This window comes from Chinchilla lanigera, unplaced genomic scaffold (assembly GCF_000276665.1).
Source record: "Chinchilla lanigera isolate Chin_1 unplaced genomic scaffold, ChiLan1.0 scaffold00022, whole genome shotgun sequence".
Lineage (NCBI taxonomy): Eukaryota > Metazoa > Chordata > Mammalia > Rodentia > Chinchillidae > Chinchilla > Chinchilla lanigera.
In genome coordinates, this window is record NW_004955423.1 from 25289180 (window position 1) to 25307496 (window position 18317).

At 51.0% G+C, this 18317-nt stretch overlaps 1 protein-coding gene across 3 annotated transcripts in view; it reads right to left on the bottom strand.

Moving 5' to 3' along the window:
- The window catches only part of Dnajc6 (DnaJ (Hsp40) homolog, subfamily C, member 6), a 113206-nt gene that overhangs the window by 19721 nt on the left and 75168 nt on the right, over positions 1–18317 (bottom strand). For all 3 annotated transcript variants that reach the window (XM_005385302.2, XM_013514470.1, XM_005385303.1), the window contains exons 6-13: positions 14242–14375; positions 12958–13152; positions 11862–11979; positions 10151–10230; positions 9186–9379; positions 9000–9080; positions 6278–6709; positions 2943–3077 (exon numbers count right to left, since the gene is read on the bottom strand). In XM_005385302.2, the coding sequence (XP_005385359.1) occupies positions 2943–3077; positions 6278–6709; positions 9000–9080; positions 9186–9379; positions 10151–10230; positions 11862–11979; positions 12958–13152; positions 14242–14375 (1369 nt within the window). The remainder of the gene's footprint in view (positions 1–2942; positions 3078–6277; positions 6710–8999; positions 9081–9185; positions 9380–10150; positions 10231–11861; positions 11980–12957; positions 13153–14241; positions 14376–18317) is intronic.

Here is an 18317-nt window from a genome sequence, read left to right on the forward strand (position 1 = left end):
TCATATATGGTAAGTAATTACCTCAGATTTAAACCTCTATTTGCCTTTTATGATGGTTGGTGGCTTACTTTTGCTTCCAACACCACCACCCAAGAGATGGCTCCTTCAGAATAAGTGTTCGGTGGTAACTCTTTTTTTAATCTTTTTTTTTTTTTTTTGGTTTTTCTCCGGTACCGGGAACCGAACTCATGACCTTGCGCTTACCAGGCAGGCGCTTTGCCACTGAGCTAAATCCCCAGCCCCGGTAACTCTTGATTATGTGATTACTGCTGCTTTCCATGCAGCCTGAATCTCTACTGTGGAGCCATAATGAGGACCCCACGTGTCATTTTTCAGAAGGGTCTGGTGATGCCTTCTAGATCCCCGAGGGCAGACCCCAAGGCCTGGAGGTGGGGAACCTGGCCTCCCACGCTGAGCAGTGAGTCGTGCGTGCTGTCCTCCATAAAGAGGACATGACTGCCTCACCAGCGGTAGGATAGTCATCGCTCTCCCTGGAAGGAGAGTGGGAAATTCTCCTCGCTCACAGGCACGTTGCAGACCAAAATGACAACCATGGCTACAAAACAAAGGCAGGCTGGTCTACATGGGATGGAAAACAACACGATCTAACCAGCTGAAAAGAAACAGAGGCCAAGCTGCAGCATGAACACCCGCGTCCATGGGACATCAAAAGCAGTGTTCTTCCCGAACAGTAGCTCCCGAGTATTGAAATTGGAAAAGGGCGTCACTTTATAGACACCAACACCATGCACCAAACAAACTCTGATAGGAAAAAAACCAAGTGAACCCACTTAACGTTTATGTACGAGAAAGAAAGCGAGGCGGTCCCCAAGGTGTGTGGTAATTCTTTCAGGCACTAGGAACACATTCACAAACAAAACAAACAAAAATCCCTGCCTTTGTGAATTCATGTTCTGGTGAGCAAAGAACAAAAAATAAACACAGTGTATAAGGAAATGACTGCATGTGTTGGAAATTAATAAGTCTGATGGAAAGGAAAACAGAGTAGAGCAGATGATAAGCTGTGATTTGAAACGGAGCAACGTAGGCCCCACTGGGAGGGAAGCACTGGGGCGAGGAAGGAAGGTTCGCAGACATACAGGGAAAAGCACGGAGCAGAGGGAAAAGACAGCCAACATCAGAGAGAGCAGAGGGGCTGGAAGGAAGGGGCCAGGGGGAGAAATGGGAAATGGGGTCACAGGCAGGGTCTACGCAGGCCACTGCGAGGGCCCAGGCTCTACCGCCCAGCAAGGTTGGAGCCAGCGTGAGCAAGAAATGACATATGTGAATGAGTACGCAAAACTACAAACTTTAACCTGCATCCCTGCATAGAGTTCGCTCCTGCACTGATTCCTCCTTTTTGGCCGGCCAATATTGCATAGCTCAACTTCCTTTTGCATTTGCATGGCTTCTGTGAAGTCAAGCTGATGACTGGACCACACCCTCCAGGGAAGCTTGGGTACCTCCCATAACACGTCGCCTCTAGACTGAGGCCAATAAGGTTCGGTCTCTCCAGCATCAGGAGGGACCCCCAACATGGCTAAAAGGCATCTGTCCTCCACTGCTCGGTATGGCTTGTGTCTAGCTGTCTCCCAAAGCCTCACGCAGTCATAGGTGGGGCTTTTTCAGATGCGGCTGGATCTAGAGTGTGTGACACAGGGATCAAGAGTCTGGGGTTACTAAATCAGTCCACTGATTGGTTTGGCATAGTTCTGGGTAGGATCAAGGGTGTCCCACCCTCAGTGTAAGTGCTACCCACCCTGAGGGCATGTAGCCTGGAAAGGTATAAAGGACAGAAAAAGAGTCCCTGCTTTCCTATCACTTGTCACTTGTTTCGTGCTTGCTTGGATGCTTTTGCTGCTTTCTGCGTGCCACAAACTGTTTCTCCTCTGCAATGCCTCTCCACCACGTGCTAGCCCACCTTGGAGCCGGCTAACTATGGACTGAAACTTCTACAAACCGTGAGCTAAACAAATCCCTCTTCCTTTAACTTTGGATGTCGAGTATTTTGTCTCAGCAACAAGAAAACTAAGACGCTGCTGAGCTCCAGGTTTCATCAGTGCAACCTGAGCAACACACTTTGCACCTGCACACGGTTGTGATTACTACCCCTGGCCTGCAGCCTGAACCTCTGCCATGGAACTATCATGTGGACCACAAATGCCATTGCATGTCGGTTAAAATTCTCTAACAGCCACACTGTAACATGTAAAATGACAGCAGTGTGAGTAATTTTAACAATGTATTTTATTTAGTAAGATAACCCAAATATTACCTGAATAAATGATCAGTATAAAATATGAACAAGATATTTTATATTGTTTTGTCATATAACGAATTTCAAAATCTGGTAAACATCTTCTGTGTGGAGACATCTCAAACATCGGCCCAGCCACAATTCAAGTGCTCCACAGCCACGTGTGGCTGACAGCCATCACACTAGATGGCATAGAGTGGTACAGCTCAAACTTTGCTCTGTAGAATACTAACTGCATAGAATGCTAATATCACATTTTATTAATTTACAACTCATATTGTTCCAAATTTCAAAGATTTCTCCAACCAGGATGCATCTTCAAATAATTAAAAGTAACAATGCTTTGGGTTTTTTCTTTTCTATTGGTTCATAGAAAAAAAAATGATATGTCTTCCAATAAATGGTGCTTTATGTTCCTGTGAATGTAGCTCTAATATGAAAAAGAATTCCACAGTCAAATGAATTCTAGGGAAGCTGAGAAAAGCAGAGTTAAACTGCTTTCTTCTAAAACATCCCAGAGTTCTTAATATGTTAATGTGAATTGTTAATTTCCAAAAGAAAGATACATCATGTACAACCCCCACCAAAAAAAAAATCACCCACAGGATGCATTTACATCTGAGCAACTACTGACATCTGGCAGAGAACTATGCTCCGCCGGACACGACTGGAAATGGGCTCTCACCGTGCACAGTGGGTGAGGGGCTTCTCGTGGGCTGAAGGAAAGGGTCGCTGGGCGCGCTGGATGTACTCAGAAAGGAGCCCAGCAGGTCCTGGCTTGACGGCTTAGCAGAGGCTCCAAATGGGTCAAAGGTGGCACCTAGAAAACAAAGGGGAAAATGGATTTTTTGTCCTATATGTTCACTTATGCTATAAATACAGAATTGCTGTCATTATTGCTTGTCCCTAGGCCAAGTCCTTGAACACTCATGACAAAGACAGCCTCCAGGCCCACTCCACAGGCCCACAAAAACTTCCTGCAGGCCTAACAACGGGTCCCAGGGATTTCTGACCACACAAGGATAATCCCACTGTCATAGACAAAGGAGGAGTCTGGAGTTATTTATCTGTTGGATAAACTATAAAGACTATAAATAGGGGCTTTGACCTTTAAGACTCCAAATAACATGAAATCAATCAATCAAGGTCACAGGCTGGCTGAGAATAAGGTCCATACTGATGAAACCATGCTGTGAAATCTATGCATGGACCCTAAGAGATGTTCCGGGGCACCACATGCTTATGCTGACTGTCCATGCTAAATGAATAAATGAATAAATGTTCATGTTAAAAGAGTTGGGATTTATTACTTTTTATTCTCTTTAATTGCTTGATCAACCTTGCATTCTTACATCTGGTAATCTGAGCAACTTCATCGAAGGGAACAATACACAATATAACAACCACTGTTAATTCCTATCATCTTGTTTTGAAATCCTGTATCATTTTTATTGTCTTTGTGTTGTTTTGTATTTTGTGGGTTTTTTTCTCTCTAATATAAAAAAAAAGAATAAGGAGGCAGCCTCTGCTATTAAGATGAACAGCAGAAACCCATACTGACTAGGTTTTGTATAGTTTTGCTTTTAAGTGGTCTCTGGCTCACTTGAAAGTTACAAAGACAATAAAATGAAAGTAACAAAAAGAAACCTGAACTCTCGCTACGCCTTATGTCTTACAAAAGTCAAACATTTCCACAGCATAGCCTCTCCACATCTGCTGGACACCAGATGCAGATTTCGTGCAGCAGGGATTCATTTGCAAATGAGCTAAGCAGACCGGAGGACAGCAGGAAGCTAAGGTGACCAGCACAACGCCAGAGCTAATACTTATCCCTTCCAGGGTTGACACCGTCTTTCAGGAAGGAGCCCCTGGCTAATCTCAGTCTCACCCTGTCACGGAGAAGTGGGGTCTTCATTTTCTACAAGAAGAAACTGAGGCTCAAAAGCAATTTCTTGCCCAAAGTCAAGAAACAACTGATGTTCAAGTCTTCTGACGTTCCGGGAATTTCTGCAAAGCAGCTTGCACTTCTCACCGTCATAAACTGAATGTGATAAAACTGAGCTGCATGAAGATAACTGGCCCTTATTTCTCATGTCTGAGCAGAGAATAAAATCCCCTTTTGCTCCCCACGATGAGACGTCACTTCCTAAGTTCGGAGTGTCAAGCTAACGGCTCTTTGCCTCCACGAGAGCAGGTGACCCTTCCTGGGAATAGGAAGTAACAATCAAAGCAGTTCACAAAACAGCCCCCTCCTGTGCGGCAGGAAGGACATACGGCTCACTCAGTTGACACCATGGCTGCAGTGGCACACGCTCTTCCGACATCTGTGGGCAGCACAGGAGGCTGGTGTCACAGCAAAGCTAGTGACTGCGTCCCAGGCACTTCACTAGCGATGCAGATCCCTCACCTCATTTCATCTTCATGAAACCTCGTCCTTGCTGAAAATGAGGACACCAAGACTTACACGGGCACCGGAAGAGGACAGTGGTCCATCTCTCTGCATCTAGGTGGGAGCCAGCCAGTGGAAGATGCCAAAATCATGCCACTATTTGGTGCACTTCCGCTGTCACCTCCTGCCACAGACCTTCCCTAGTAACTAGAATCGAGATGCTGACCATCACGGACAAGAGCTCAAAATTTACAGTGACGCTGGTATCACCCACCTTTCCAACTAAGAAAGCTAAGGTTTTTCAGTAAGACTATCCAGACAGCCATGCTGGTCCTGACACTCGAACTCAGGCCTTTAGCTCTAGACTTGGTGTTCTGTCTTCTTCTTTGTGAGTTGTGGAGCCGGGCCAGCCACTAATCAGCTGAGTGTCCCCGGATAAATCAGTCGGTACATCTAGGCCCCAGCATCACTGTCCGTAAGCTGAGACATGGAATCCCCTGATGTCTAAGGGCCCGCCTAGCTCTACCACGGGGCACATCTACCTGTCATCACGGGATGGTGATGAGTGAAGTCATCAGAGTCACACAAGGTGCTCTGTCTTGCATCTAGCAGATGATTTCTCCACACAGAGGCGTTACTCACTCTGTGAATGAGAACCAGCTAGAAGTAACAAACTGCGGAAGAGACAGTCATGCTCTTGGATTCGGCACCGCAAGGTCCACATCCAGGGGACTCAGCGCCCCCCCGATGCCCGCTCTCACAGGCAAGGCTCCCACTGAGCTCCCAAACCAAGACCAGCCCAGAGGCACGGAGACAGGAAAACCGAGCTTGGGAAGCATTACCCCGGGAGACTACCGGCTGCCTCGACCTGGCCCTGTGCCCTTGCTAACATGCAGTCACGTGACAGTGACAGGGCCGCAGTTTGAGCTGGTCCTTCAGCAGCTGTCGTGGACCTCTGTTACTCAGCGACATTCTCTTGCAAAAGTCACAGACTTGTGGACGACCAGTCCTGGGTGGAGGGAGCCACTTGGTGGCAAGGAGCTGAGAGGAAAGAAACTCACAAGGCCACCGCGAGGTACCAACGCTCTGCTGCCTCAGCCAAGGGCTGGCACGAACGCTCTGCACTGCAGCTCCGAGAGCCACCGCGGGAAATCTAAGGGACTGGGTCCAGGCGCCCAGTTTCAGACCCCGGCACCACGCATTTCTTCCGCTATTAATTCAAATCTAAGCTTCCGTTTCCTCAACTATAAAATGACAGCGCCTGTGTACTGGGGTTTTATGAGAACTAAGTCATGGTTAGTGTTAGATTTCGCATCTGGCAAATGCCAAGTATGGCACACATATTAGCTGATATTTTTAATAACAACTCAGGCATCTACATGTCCAAGCAGCTCAGGGCTTGGTACCCTGGAAAAAGAAAATTAAAAGTGAGGGTAGGGACTCAGCTGTCCGCTCCTGCCCTCTCCTAGAAGGTGCACATGCTATTTTCTTCTGTGTCCTCCATGCAGGTGGGGACCTACATCAGACTTCTAAGGGACACTCAGGGAAGCCAGGAGAGGCCAGCTTCTTAGGGCAGCTCACTCTGCCTGCTGGGCCCCCGAGCACCATTCAGATGGCAGCCACGAAGTTACCTTCTCCCACACGCAGGGTAGGCGATGCAGAGCTGGAGGCGGCGGCGCGGCGTGGTGTGGATCGAGCGGACGCCGCCCCGCTGGGGTGGAACGCGTCCTCCACCCCCGACTGTCCCACCGGGGCTGGGCCAGCAGCACCCGTGCCCCCAAACAGGTCGCTGAGCAGTTCCGTGTTGGTGGGAGGGGGAGCCGGCGGAGAGAAGTTCTGACCCACGTCAGACCCCTCAAGGCCCAGCAGGTCCACCTCTTCCGGGGCCGGGGCCGCTGCGGGCTCCTGCTGCTTCTTGCTGGGCTTCTTGGGCCCGTGATGCCTGTCGCCGTCGGCGTTGCCATGCGGACTGGACAGGGTCAGGAGCTCATCGTCCGACTGCTCGCTCTCCTGGTTCACCAGGGCAGCGTGGTCCTCCTCGCAGGATCTCTCCGGTTTCTGATCTGAGGAAGGCCAGCAGGGGGTTAGCAGCTGCCCACAGATGGCTGGGTTTTGTGACACTAAGCGCACCCCACCCCAGAAAGGGGAGGATTTGGCCCTGCACAAAGGCCACTCCGCACCCTCCCCGTGGAACTCTGGACATACTTCATGTCGCACTCAACGACTAGCTGTTGGGTGAGGTCTCAGGGGGAATGTGGCACAGGGGCGAAGGGTAGGAGCTCGGGGGCTGGCGGGCTCGAACGGAACCCCAGCTCCGCCTCTCGCTGGCTCTGTAACCCCAAGCAAGTCCTCCGGCCTGGGTTCCCTCCTCAGCAAAACAGGGTCATGAACGGTACCTACTCACAGGCCACGGCCAGAGTCCCAGATCCACAGCAAGGAGCCTAAAGGTGACCATCATTAGGAATACTCACCTCCAGGCAGGATGCTTGGGGCTTTGCGGGGAACTAAACAGTAACTCCTCTCACTAGGTTTACTCCCAGGGGCACCGCCAAAAGCAAGCCTTTTCTCCCTCAGGGAGCGGAGGGGACTGGAGCAGCTACCGAGGAAACGGAGGGCTGGGTGGTGCCCGCCCAGACTCTTGCAGCAGACACGGGCTCAGGACCGAGGCCCACAGCCAGCAAGTGACCCTCGGGGCCCTGCCTGCGGTGATCTTTCCACAGATCTTTGTTACCGACGTCGGACAGACCAGCCTTCCAAATTGGATGCGGCCCGCGCCCCGGTCCCTGGTTCTGAGATGCTCAAAGCTCTGTGAAGCAGGAGGCTTCCTGTCCGTGCTTCAAATGGGGGCGGAGACAGGGGTCTGAGCGAGGGTAGAAGTATTTACAGTCTGCTTGGTTCTGCTCAATTGTTCCACAGCAGAAAGAGAGATTCTTCGCTAGCAGCTGCTGTCTGAGATGCAAAGGGAAGGCCAAGTAACCAAGTCCAAGTCCACGTCCCACATCGCCTTCCTCACCGGTGGAACACTACACTGCGAAGCTCACCTGCTCCGAGAAGTTCAGACAGGAGGCTGTGCACCTCCAGAGCCTACAGAGTTCACTTCCGATTTACAACTAAGATGACAACGGAAAACGAAGTGTGAAGTTGTACGAAACGCCCAGACTGTCAGGGAGATATAAGGAAAACTAAGAAGCTGCGCATGGGGGCGCACACCAGTAATCCCAGCACTCAGGAGGCTGAGGCAGGAGGATCACCACAAGTGAGTTCAAGGCCAGCCTGAACTGCATAGTGAGACCCTGTCTCAAAAAAAAGAAAAGAAAACCAAGAAGAGGCTTCAAAATCTACCTGCTATCTAGAGTTTCCTAGTTTAAGAAGCTTTTGGTCTCATTTCTCAAAAGAAAACTCAGAAAACCAGCCTTGTAACCACCTAACAGCTTCCTGAGTATCACTCAGACAGGCGTCATTTCAACCAGTCAATTTTCATACTGAATAAATTTCATAAAATTGTCATTTTTATATCTCCATATACCATCTTACGAACAGAAAAACTTTGGACCATCCTGTATTCAAATAATTGGACTGGTGCTTAATTCAACAGGATTCTAGGAATACTGTAATCATTTCACCAAACTCTCAAAACTTCCACGGGCTGCAGGAACCGTCAGAACATCCACACATCACAGGGAGGCCGATCACGAGGCTGGCAGCTAGGCCACGCCCAAGCCAGCTGTCACCATTTCACACAAGACTTCCTAAGGCCTCCATTCCCTACCAGCCGGCAGGTCACCCAACAAACTCGGGGGCCAGGACGGCGACGTGTGTTGATCGGGATGCCAAGCCCCACACAGGGGTGCCGGAAGTCTCAGCGGACCTGCTGAGCAGGGTTCTGAAGATGCATCCAGGGATAGGAGAGAAGAACAAAGTGCTAGGGCCCAATTTCCGCTAACACGTGGGAAAGCAAGCAGCAGAGACAAGGTCTGGTTCGCCTTTTGCGAATGGTTAAAGCTCTCCAGGAAACACTCAACTGTGAATTTTCAGGATATACAACGGAAGGGAAGAAACAGAGCCCTTTGCTAATCTCATTGTGCCGTCAGCAGCCTGAGGAACCACACTGAGCCAGCACCCAGCACCCAGCACCGTGACAGAAGGTGCTGGCGGACCATGTAAGGTGATCTTGCGCACCCGTGAAGCTGAAAGTAGGGAAGTCGCCTGACTTGAACAGCTGTGAACTAAGGAGGAAGGAAGCTGCATGGCTTCTGACTGCTGCCGGGGTGCAGGACTTCATAGAAGGCCGGCACACCCTACCTCCATCTCTGCCTCCCCCGCCAGGGAACGCAGAGAAACGCCTGTGGGTACCTTGCCAACAGAGAGACGAGAAGAAGCCGCCTTGCCCGGGATGCCTGGGGTTGTCAGGTGGCACGTCTACCGCAGCCTGTCCTGCAGGAGAGAAGGCGGGCGGCACCAGTGAGACGGGGAATAAGGTCACACAGCAAAGAGCACAGCGGCTGCGCCCCGCAAAACAAAGCAGGAGGTGGCTCCTACCGCCTAAGGCCAGAGTGTCTTGGTGCTCCTGGTGGGAAGAGAAGAGGATGCTGGGGTTGACGTCCTTCGCGCAGTAATGCTCCCACGGCGGGGTCAGGTCTACCACCTTGTCATGGGGCTGGAGTTCCACGTCCAGCGTCACTTGAAACAGCTGAGGATACTTTTCTGGTACATCACAGGCATCTAATTCAGGCCTGAATGGGGATTTAAGCAGGGCAGACTGGTGAGAATTCACGGAGCTGGTGACAGTGCAGCACGGAAACTATCCCAGGGAGACGTTCAGGACTCATTCCAGGGAAGACGCAACCCTGAACTAGATGCATTACTTCATCTTTCTGTGCCTCTGTTCCCTCAGCTAGAGAAAAAGGGAGAAGACCTGTTCAGAGAACATGGCCGCTCCTGCCTGTGAAAGAATCCTGGAAAGCAAGGCTGGTTCACACAGCTGACAGGCACTGGCCCGGCCAGGTCAGTTCTTAAAAGGGTGAAATAAGCCCACCAAGCCCTTGAAGTCCCCCCAGCCTGTCCAACGCCCACCTGTCACCAGCCTCAGCCACCGCCTTGCGCTCCCTGGCCACACTGTGACACAGCCATGAAGGGTCAGTGTATGCTGCTCGGTGCTGTGGGGGCGTCCAACCCGATGGCCATCACTCCAACCATCCCTGGGCTAAGCCACTGTCCCTGTTGGAAACGCCAGGGCCTCCCAGATGCAAAGGGTCACACACTCTGTCTCTCCCAGTCACTCTTGCGCCTTCTCGCAGAATGTCAGAGCTTCCCAGGTGAAGCCTCTGACCCATTCGCACTGCTCAGGGAGAAGTTCTGAATGCACCCGGCCTCTCTGACCAGCAAGGCGACACTGAGGGTCCCGCAGCCCAGGTGCGGGGGGACGCTGCAGCGCGGCCCCACAGAGGCCCAGCACATCACAGCCACACTGACGAACACAGACTTCCGGTCTGGGCGGGACTTACTTGGTGAACTTTAGGACAGTGGTGTCCGGGGGGATGAATCCAGAGTGAAACTGCAGCTGGAATATCTGCGTGTTGGTCACCTAAGAACACGCGGGAGGAGCTCATCAAAGGTCGCATCCCGGAAGCCACGCGGCCTCAACTCCCCCTGCATCCGAAGCTTTGCTCACTGTGGCCGGGAACCCTGTGCCAGCCTCCTCTCCAGTGCCTCCCCCGGAAGCTCTGCCTTGGCAAGGCGAGCCCTGCTCCCCGATGCCCCGCGCCCTCACACACTGCCAAGCCCGACGCACTGTCCTCCTCCTTCCAGACCGCCCTGCTCCCACCCAATGAGCTCATCCTTCGCGGGCACCTTGGGACGGCAGGTGCTTTCCGTAGCCTCACTGGGCGCCCTGGTGGAAACAACCTGCTCCCGCTGCAGCGCCCGCCCGCCCGCCCTCGCTCGGGGCGCTGTGGTCCACACAGGTGCAGGTGTAAGCTTCCCACTAGGCGGAGTTTCTTCAAGGTAGGGACACGGTTTTATTCACGTCACTTCCAGGCCCCCAGACAATGGCTGAGCGTGCACTCAGCAAATACTTGATTAACTGAAGTAGAATAACTTACAGCACCGCTCCTGACAGCCATGAAGCGGCTATCGTCCCCGTGAGCCTCACCAGCCTGGGGGATGAGTATCTGCGGTCTGGCAGTGTGAGGCTGTTCTGTGGCTTTAGGCGGAGTGGAGGCCTGATAGAGGCTACCCACTGACAACCTCACAAATACCATGCGAGGTGGAAAAAGCCATCCACAAGGGAACACATTCCGCATGGCTCCATGTATACGAAATGTCCAAAACAAGCAAACCCATGGGGACAGGAAGTAGATTCGCGGCTGTCAGCAGACAGGGAAGGGGAGACGGTACTGACGTGCACTGGGCTCTTTTAGGGGTGACAAAAAAGTTCTAGAATGCATAGTAGTCATGGTTGTGCACACTATTAATAGATTTAGATAACATTAAACTGCACACTTTATATTTATTTATTTATGTATTTTGAGACAGGATCTTGCTATATAGTTCAGGCTGTCTTTGAACTCGCTATGTAGCCCAGGCTGGTCTCCAGCTCTCAGCAATCCTCCTGCCTCAGCCTCTCCAGTGCTGGGACTACAGGTGCGTGACACCATCCCCAGCCACACTGCACACTTTAAATGGGTGGCGCTTATATAATGTGACTTTTACCTAAGTTAAAAACTTGAAAAAAAAAAAAAAACACAAAATTTTAATTCCATATTCTCAGTTGGAATCTCCTTCTTTACACAGATTCAAAGGCAAAACTCTAAGTAAGGCACAGCTTTTGGAAAACATGGCTTGCAGGAAGGTCTAGAGATGTCCCTTCTGACATGGTCATGTAACAAGGACTGAGGGCAGGTCACAGCCTCTCAGAGTCTGTTTCCTCTCAGGAAGGAAGGAAGGAAGGAAGGAGGGAGGGAGGGAGGGAGGGACAGAGGTAAGGAAGATGGAAACAGCCCTTCAAGGCTCTTTCTCATTCTAAACCCACAAGTCACTCAAACTCAACGTGATCTGGGAGAAAGGCTCATAAATAGTCCGACGAGAAGCTCAGAAGAGGGCTGGGGATGTGGCTCAGTGGCAGAGCACTTGCCTAGCACACAGCAGGCCCTGTCAATCCACCAATCTCAGAGGATCTGGAGCCGCCGTGCCTCCCTACCCGACCCCAAAGCTCACCTTGGCCTGCAGCCGGCTCCCGATGGTGGACCTCAGGTGGTACATGGAGACGACCACGTCTCCCTGCACCGTGATGTTCAAGGGAATGAAGATTTTTCCATCCTGGACACGATATTCTCTAAGCAGATCAAAACAGACATAAAACGCATGCAATACGGTGCAATCACACAGACACGGGCACGGCCCTCGGCGGTCCTGGCCAGGGAAACCTGTCTGCCCAGGCCGGCCCAGGACCCTTCCTACCCTAACAACCACAAGGCCAAGCAGGCCCAGCCTGGCCCCAGCGGAGCAGGCTGCCCGCCGCTGTCCCTCGCCATCCGCCTCGCCATCCGCCTCACCTGGGCGGTGCAGCTCCCAGTCCTGCTCTGAGGAGCTCGTCCGCCTCTTCCTGACCCTACACTAATCTGGAGAGCAGAGATCGAGGGAACACAGAATCCAGCGGGGTCAGCGTAGACACAGAAACGCCATCCTCCGCGAGAGTCCGGAACACGGATCCCCAAATCCACCCTGCTCCGGACTAGCGCCTTTCGCATCACACCGCCCCCTTCTCTCCCCACCCTGCAGCTGGTCATGGGCTCGGTAACCTCTGTAACCACGTCACCACCCACCCCGTGGCTCACCCAGACCTCATCCACCCCCAACTCACTGGAAGCACCGAGCCATCGCCTGCCCCAAGGTCCAGGTCCTCTGTGCACCCACCCCTCCTGTCTTCATATCACTCGGACCCGTGCTGGCCTCTTGGGCTGACACACCTTTTGGAGCAACCAGGAGCACAGCACCCTTCTAGTTGTGCTTCTCTACGGCTACTACTGATGTCGAACTTCTTTTCTTTCTTTCTGAGACAGGGTCTCGCTATGCAGTTCATCCCGGCCTTGAACTCACTGTGTAGCCCAGGCTGGCCTCAAACTCTTGGCGATCCTCCTGCCTCAGCCTCCCAAGTGCTAGGATCACAGGCGTGCACTACGACGCCCAGCTTTTCAAGTTTTTTCTTTCATCAGCCACTTCACAGTGGTACGAAAAATACAACCCAGTTTATGTGCGAATCAGTCAGCACACAAGAGGCAGTGGAGAGAGAGAGAGACACACCGTGACTTACTTCATTCGTTCGAAGTCCGTGCAGGTGGAATATATTTTGGTTTCCCCGATCAGCACATCGCAGTAAGGGCGACACCCACTTCTCTGCTTGTTGAAGAAGGGTACGGGGCTGACAGTGACGGACTTGATGGTGAGCGGCTTGAAGTGAGGGCGGTAGGGTTTGTCCGCCAGGAGGTCGCACATGTAGCCCAGGTACCTGGAACAGAGAGCAGCGCTCTGCAGCCCGCGCGCGAGAAACAAGCCACCCTCACCACCAAGTCTATTCTCGCAGCTCATTAGCGTGCAGCAACACAAGCCCTGCCGCCTTCCCAGACACGAGCTAGCAGAAGAGGATGCAGGCCGGGAGGGAGTCCGCGCGTCCCCGGAGCCGAGACGGGGATTTGCTAGACCACAAGCTCGGAGTCTGCGCGCTGGCTCGGCATCGCAACGCCTGTTCTACTCATGGCTGGGGGTTAAGTTTATCAACTGCAGGCTGACTCAGAAAATGTCTTAAATTGTACCATCAGAAGTACTTTGATCCAAAAAAGGAAAAGAGGTAATTCAGATTTCTAAAACTAGAAAAAATTATGAACAAAGGGAGGAAAATAAATCAGCTATCTAACCAGGTTTCCTGTTTCAAGCTTCTTTTCAGATTATGCTTTATGATCTCTTTCCTTTCTCCCATATCTCAGTCATAAGAAAAAAGCGAGCTTGAAATCTCCTTTTTGCTGTATTCTGGCATTTCCTCTTCTTATCCAGCCTCCCACATAAGTGCTCAGCAGGAAGCACAACCAGCTACTGCCTGCAGTTCGATAATGACCTAAGTGGTGACACAGACGCAGCTGGTCTTGGGGCTGGGAACCAGACGGCGTCCCGGCTGTGTCACAACCTTCCGCAGTCTTGCTTTCTCACCTATGCAATAAGGGAAGTTGACAGAAGTATTCTTCCGGGTTTCTTGAGACAGAGAATTGCTATGTAGTCCAGCTGGCCTTGAACTCACCCTGTAGCCCAGGCTGCCCTGGAACTTATAGCGATCCTCCTGCCTCAGCTTCCCGAGTGCTGAGATTACAGGTGCGCATCACCATGCCCAGCTTGCCTAGGTATTCTTTGAAGTTTCTTTCCAATTTTAAAATCACAGACTTTCACATGGACACTTGGGAAACTGAAACCCCAATATCCTAATCCAATTCTGTTGTTCTCATAGCTCAGAATAACATCAGATAAACTAAAAGGAGGTTATGCAAGCCCGAGGAGGCAGGTTTCAAACAGGCCATGGGTCCCCGAGGCCACCCTGTGCCCGCTGTACCTCCTGTGGGACGGTGACAGTCCGATTCCCGGCCGCTTTGCGTACAACAACCGGATGGCAGGGCCAGGAGCAGAGTAGAGATTGCAGAAGATGAACATAGCACCGGTCAGAATCGACGAGGCGGCCCGGCCGTCCTGAAGGAGAAGACCAAAGACCCGTCAGGAACAGGAGGTTCAGACAGGAAGAGGGCCGAAGGTAGTGGGAAACTGAGGCAGAGCCTTTGCAAATGGGGAGGGGACCGAGAGATGAAGGGAGGGGCAGGAGCGGAAGCAAACAAGGATTAGAAAGGGTCAGGTGCAGGCACCAGCTCTCCCCTGCACGTCATCATTATGTGCTGCAAACACGGACCAACCAAAACAGAAATTAAGAAATCTATCAGAAGAGCCACAGAGTACAATAAAACAAAGTAAGAAACCCAGACAGAGAGAAAGAAATGCCCTTTACTGGGGGATCTTCAACTTCAAAACTGCTCATTCGAAAACCAAAGTCTGTGCCAGCGACGTAAGTCACAGAGCAGAAAGAAACACGCTCTCTTAGGACAAAACTGACTCTGCACGAGCCCAAGAAGCCCAGCAAAGTACATCGGACTTGTCTGCATTTACTGAAAAACACTAACCTTCAAAGTGACGTTGATTTGCAGAATCACAACTAATACTGGGGCGTCTTATTTTAGGACTGGAAGTAAAGATTTCACAGGACAGGAAGTTCTGCTTGCTAGAATGTGCTAGAGATAAGGTGTGCAGAACGAGAAGTGTTTAAATAAATGTGTTAAAATGTATTACAGTAACAGACACATTGCCTTTAATCTTCCTCAGAATCCTCCCACTTGCTCTGAGCACATGTATCCCATCCCCCTTGTTACTTCCTGCAGCAGCTCTGGAGTACACCTTTCTGCGTGTCTTTACTTGCACTGTCCTGGCTGACTGGATATCCTGACTGAATTCAAAACATTTTTAGCAATTTCTATCAAATAAAAACATTATGGTTTATACTCACCCATCTTATTCACTAGATCTGGCACCGTATGACCTCCAGCTCCTCCCCAAAGTCAGAATGACCAGGACAGGGAAACGTTTTGAATGGATTCAGGACATCGAGGCAGTTAGGACAGCATAGCCAAAGACCCTCAGGAGAGAAGATGCCAGAGCTGCTGCAGGACGTGGTCGGGACGGTGAGATGAGTGTGTGGGGAATAAGGGGAAGATTCTCAGCAGGATTTACAGCAATATTTCTTTTACTGCATTAATGTTCCTGATAGTTTTTGATCAGACTTGGTATGTATTTTATCCAAAGTTCATACTTACATTAACATAAAATTTGAAAATTTAATCTGATACAACTTCTTTTAATGTAGAAACAAATCTGTTGTGGACTGAACGTGTATGTGTGTGTGTGTGTGTGTGTGTGTGTGTGTTCCCCAGGTTCATGTGTCAGTGCAACGGCATTAGGAAGCAGGGGTTTAGGGAGGTGTCTGATCATGGGAGGGAGGACGAATGAGACACAAATGAGACTAGTGTCCTTGTGAGAAAAAGTCCCGTCTCACTTCCCGCCTCCTCCACCCCTCCTGGCCATCTGCCACCCTGCACACCTTGCTGTTCTGATCACACCTCATCTCTAACATATTCTGGCAAGCAGAACTTTCTAACCTACAAATTTACTTCGTCCAAAACTAAGATCCCACCCCCCAGTTATTAGCTGTGATACTACAAAGCAACATTACTGTGAAGACTGGTGTTTTCCAGGAAACGATACAAGTCAAATCTATTTTGCTGGGCTTCTTGTGCTCATGTAGAACCCACACACTGGATCTGCAGACAGCCTTCTCTTGGACTTCTAGCCTCCACAGCCATGACACACGAATTCCTACTGTTGAAGGGATCGCCTCTGGTGTGTGTGTTGCAGCAGTCAAAGATGGCATCTGGATGAGACCCAGCCTCTGGTACGGATGGGGCGGAAACGATGTTCCTACCCCAAGGAGCCCCCTCGACTCACAGAGCATTCTTAACACTGCACGTGTTGGGTTAAAGTCTCTCCCTCCGCACCCTCTGCTCAACGATCTTCACTGAGAAGAACAAGGTGACTCTCTCCCCGTGACGGGCCCTCGCATATCTGAGATGCCTTCCCTGTTCATCCACGCTTCTCTCCGGGTTAAAGCCAAGCCGATCGCTTGATCCCTTCCATCCTTTCCTCTCTGATCTTCACTCTAAAGACAGCATTGCTTCCTGAGCTCCCTCGGAACAGACTCCACGAGTTCTGCCCAAACTGGAGAAGGGATGCCTCACCCTCACTCGGAGCACTGCTTCCACAAATACAATCCCCAGCCAAACCAGGGCCAGACAGGCTAAGCTCACATGGATCTTTGTCTCCACCAAACCCCTGGTTCTTTCTCAGATGATCCGTTAATACAGCAGACAAATACCTTTGCTCTTTTAGAACCAGAATTCGGGGATGCACATTTATCCTGTATTTAATTTCACATGGTTGACTTCTGTTAAATAACTGGAACTACCAGAACTTCTTAAGTGTAGGTTTACTGTCTGAAATCTTCCTATCCCAAGAAAGCTCAGGAACCTGATTTCCATATCTTCACCAAAGCTGTTGAGGCCAGGCGTGGTGGTACATGCCTGTAATCCCAGCACTCGGGAGGCTGAGGCAGGAGGATCATTGCAAGTTCAAGACCAGTCTGGGCTACAAAGTGAGCTCAAAGCCAGCTTGTACTGCATAGCGAGACCCTGTCTCAAAAAGACAATAAATAGATAGATAGATAGATAAATAAAAAGCTGTTTATTAGGAAAGCAACCAAATGAAACTGCCCCCGAGCATTACCTAACAACCTAGCCCAAATTTCTCCTTCTTGGTTCTAAGAAACTGGGAAATCCTATGCAGAAATCCAGGAAACTAGGTGAACCACTCCACCAGCCTTGCTGCAAAATGTTCGGTGGAGTTGACGTTAGTGTTCATAACGAGCCCATGCTCATAATTTTAAAACTCTTAAAGAGTTTTAAACTCTTTAAGAGTTTAAAATTATCTGAGCACAAATTGACTGGACTTTTGCCTTAAACTGCCAGCCAGCACGCCAGCCTGTGCCTTCCCAGGGTCACGCTCCTGGTCCTCGGGGCCCCTTTCTAACCAGCCTGGCGGACAGGACTCCACACTTGCTTCTCCGGGTGCCTCCAGTGACTGCCACCCAAGTTAAGCCCTGAGGTGGGGTGACATTAAGCACTACGCATGCTGTCACCTTAGCGCTGCCCCTCCCTGCTAGCTTGACCTTTGCCCCCAACAAAAGAAACAGGACGAAGCTGTTACAATTACTGTTCCTCACGGCTTTGCTGTCCTTATCCCGAATGCAGGAAAAAAAGACAATCTTCCCAACCTTCATTCTTTTTAGAGTTTTGCCTTCTTGGTCTGAGGCTCTGCAGTGTGTGTGCCCTCCCTTTATCGACCACGCGGGTCTTCCTAAGGTTTCATATTTTAACTAAGAGCCCAGCCTACGCTTATTACTCTACGTAAGTGTGGGATACCTAGAGGGTCAAACACAAGCAGCCACTCACAGTCTCAATCCCACGTCCCGGCGCGGGCACAGACTTCCCGCACGCAGGTGCTCAGGAGGGAGCTGGAGGCGCCTGCGAGCCCACGCACTGCCGCCTGCGCCTCCTCCAAGACTGTCCACCTGCTGCTCTCGGGTCTGTCCCCAGAGTGGGAGCTTCCAGTCTGTCTTGAATCACCACAGTTAACAGACCCAGGCTCTCTGAACTTCCAGAAAAGGTTTGCGTGAAAATCACATAAGGACCCTGGGTATAGCTCAGCGAGCGGCCCAGCGCCTGGCTGATCACGTAAGGCTTCTTACTCCTTAGAAGTGCTCTTCCCTACCGTGTGACCCACTGTGCCCACAACAGTAAAGCACCTGGGCCCTCAGCATGAAATTCTTACACACACCAAGTGCCTTCCCGGATTGCCAAGAGTTCGGGAACTGCAGAGGAAAGGAGAAACGTGTTCTACTTTCTTCTGTTTTAGCCAGCCAGCTCTCGAGGGGAAACGGCCTATGATAGCACCGCAGAAACACGCTCTGAGGCTCTG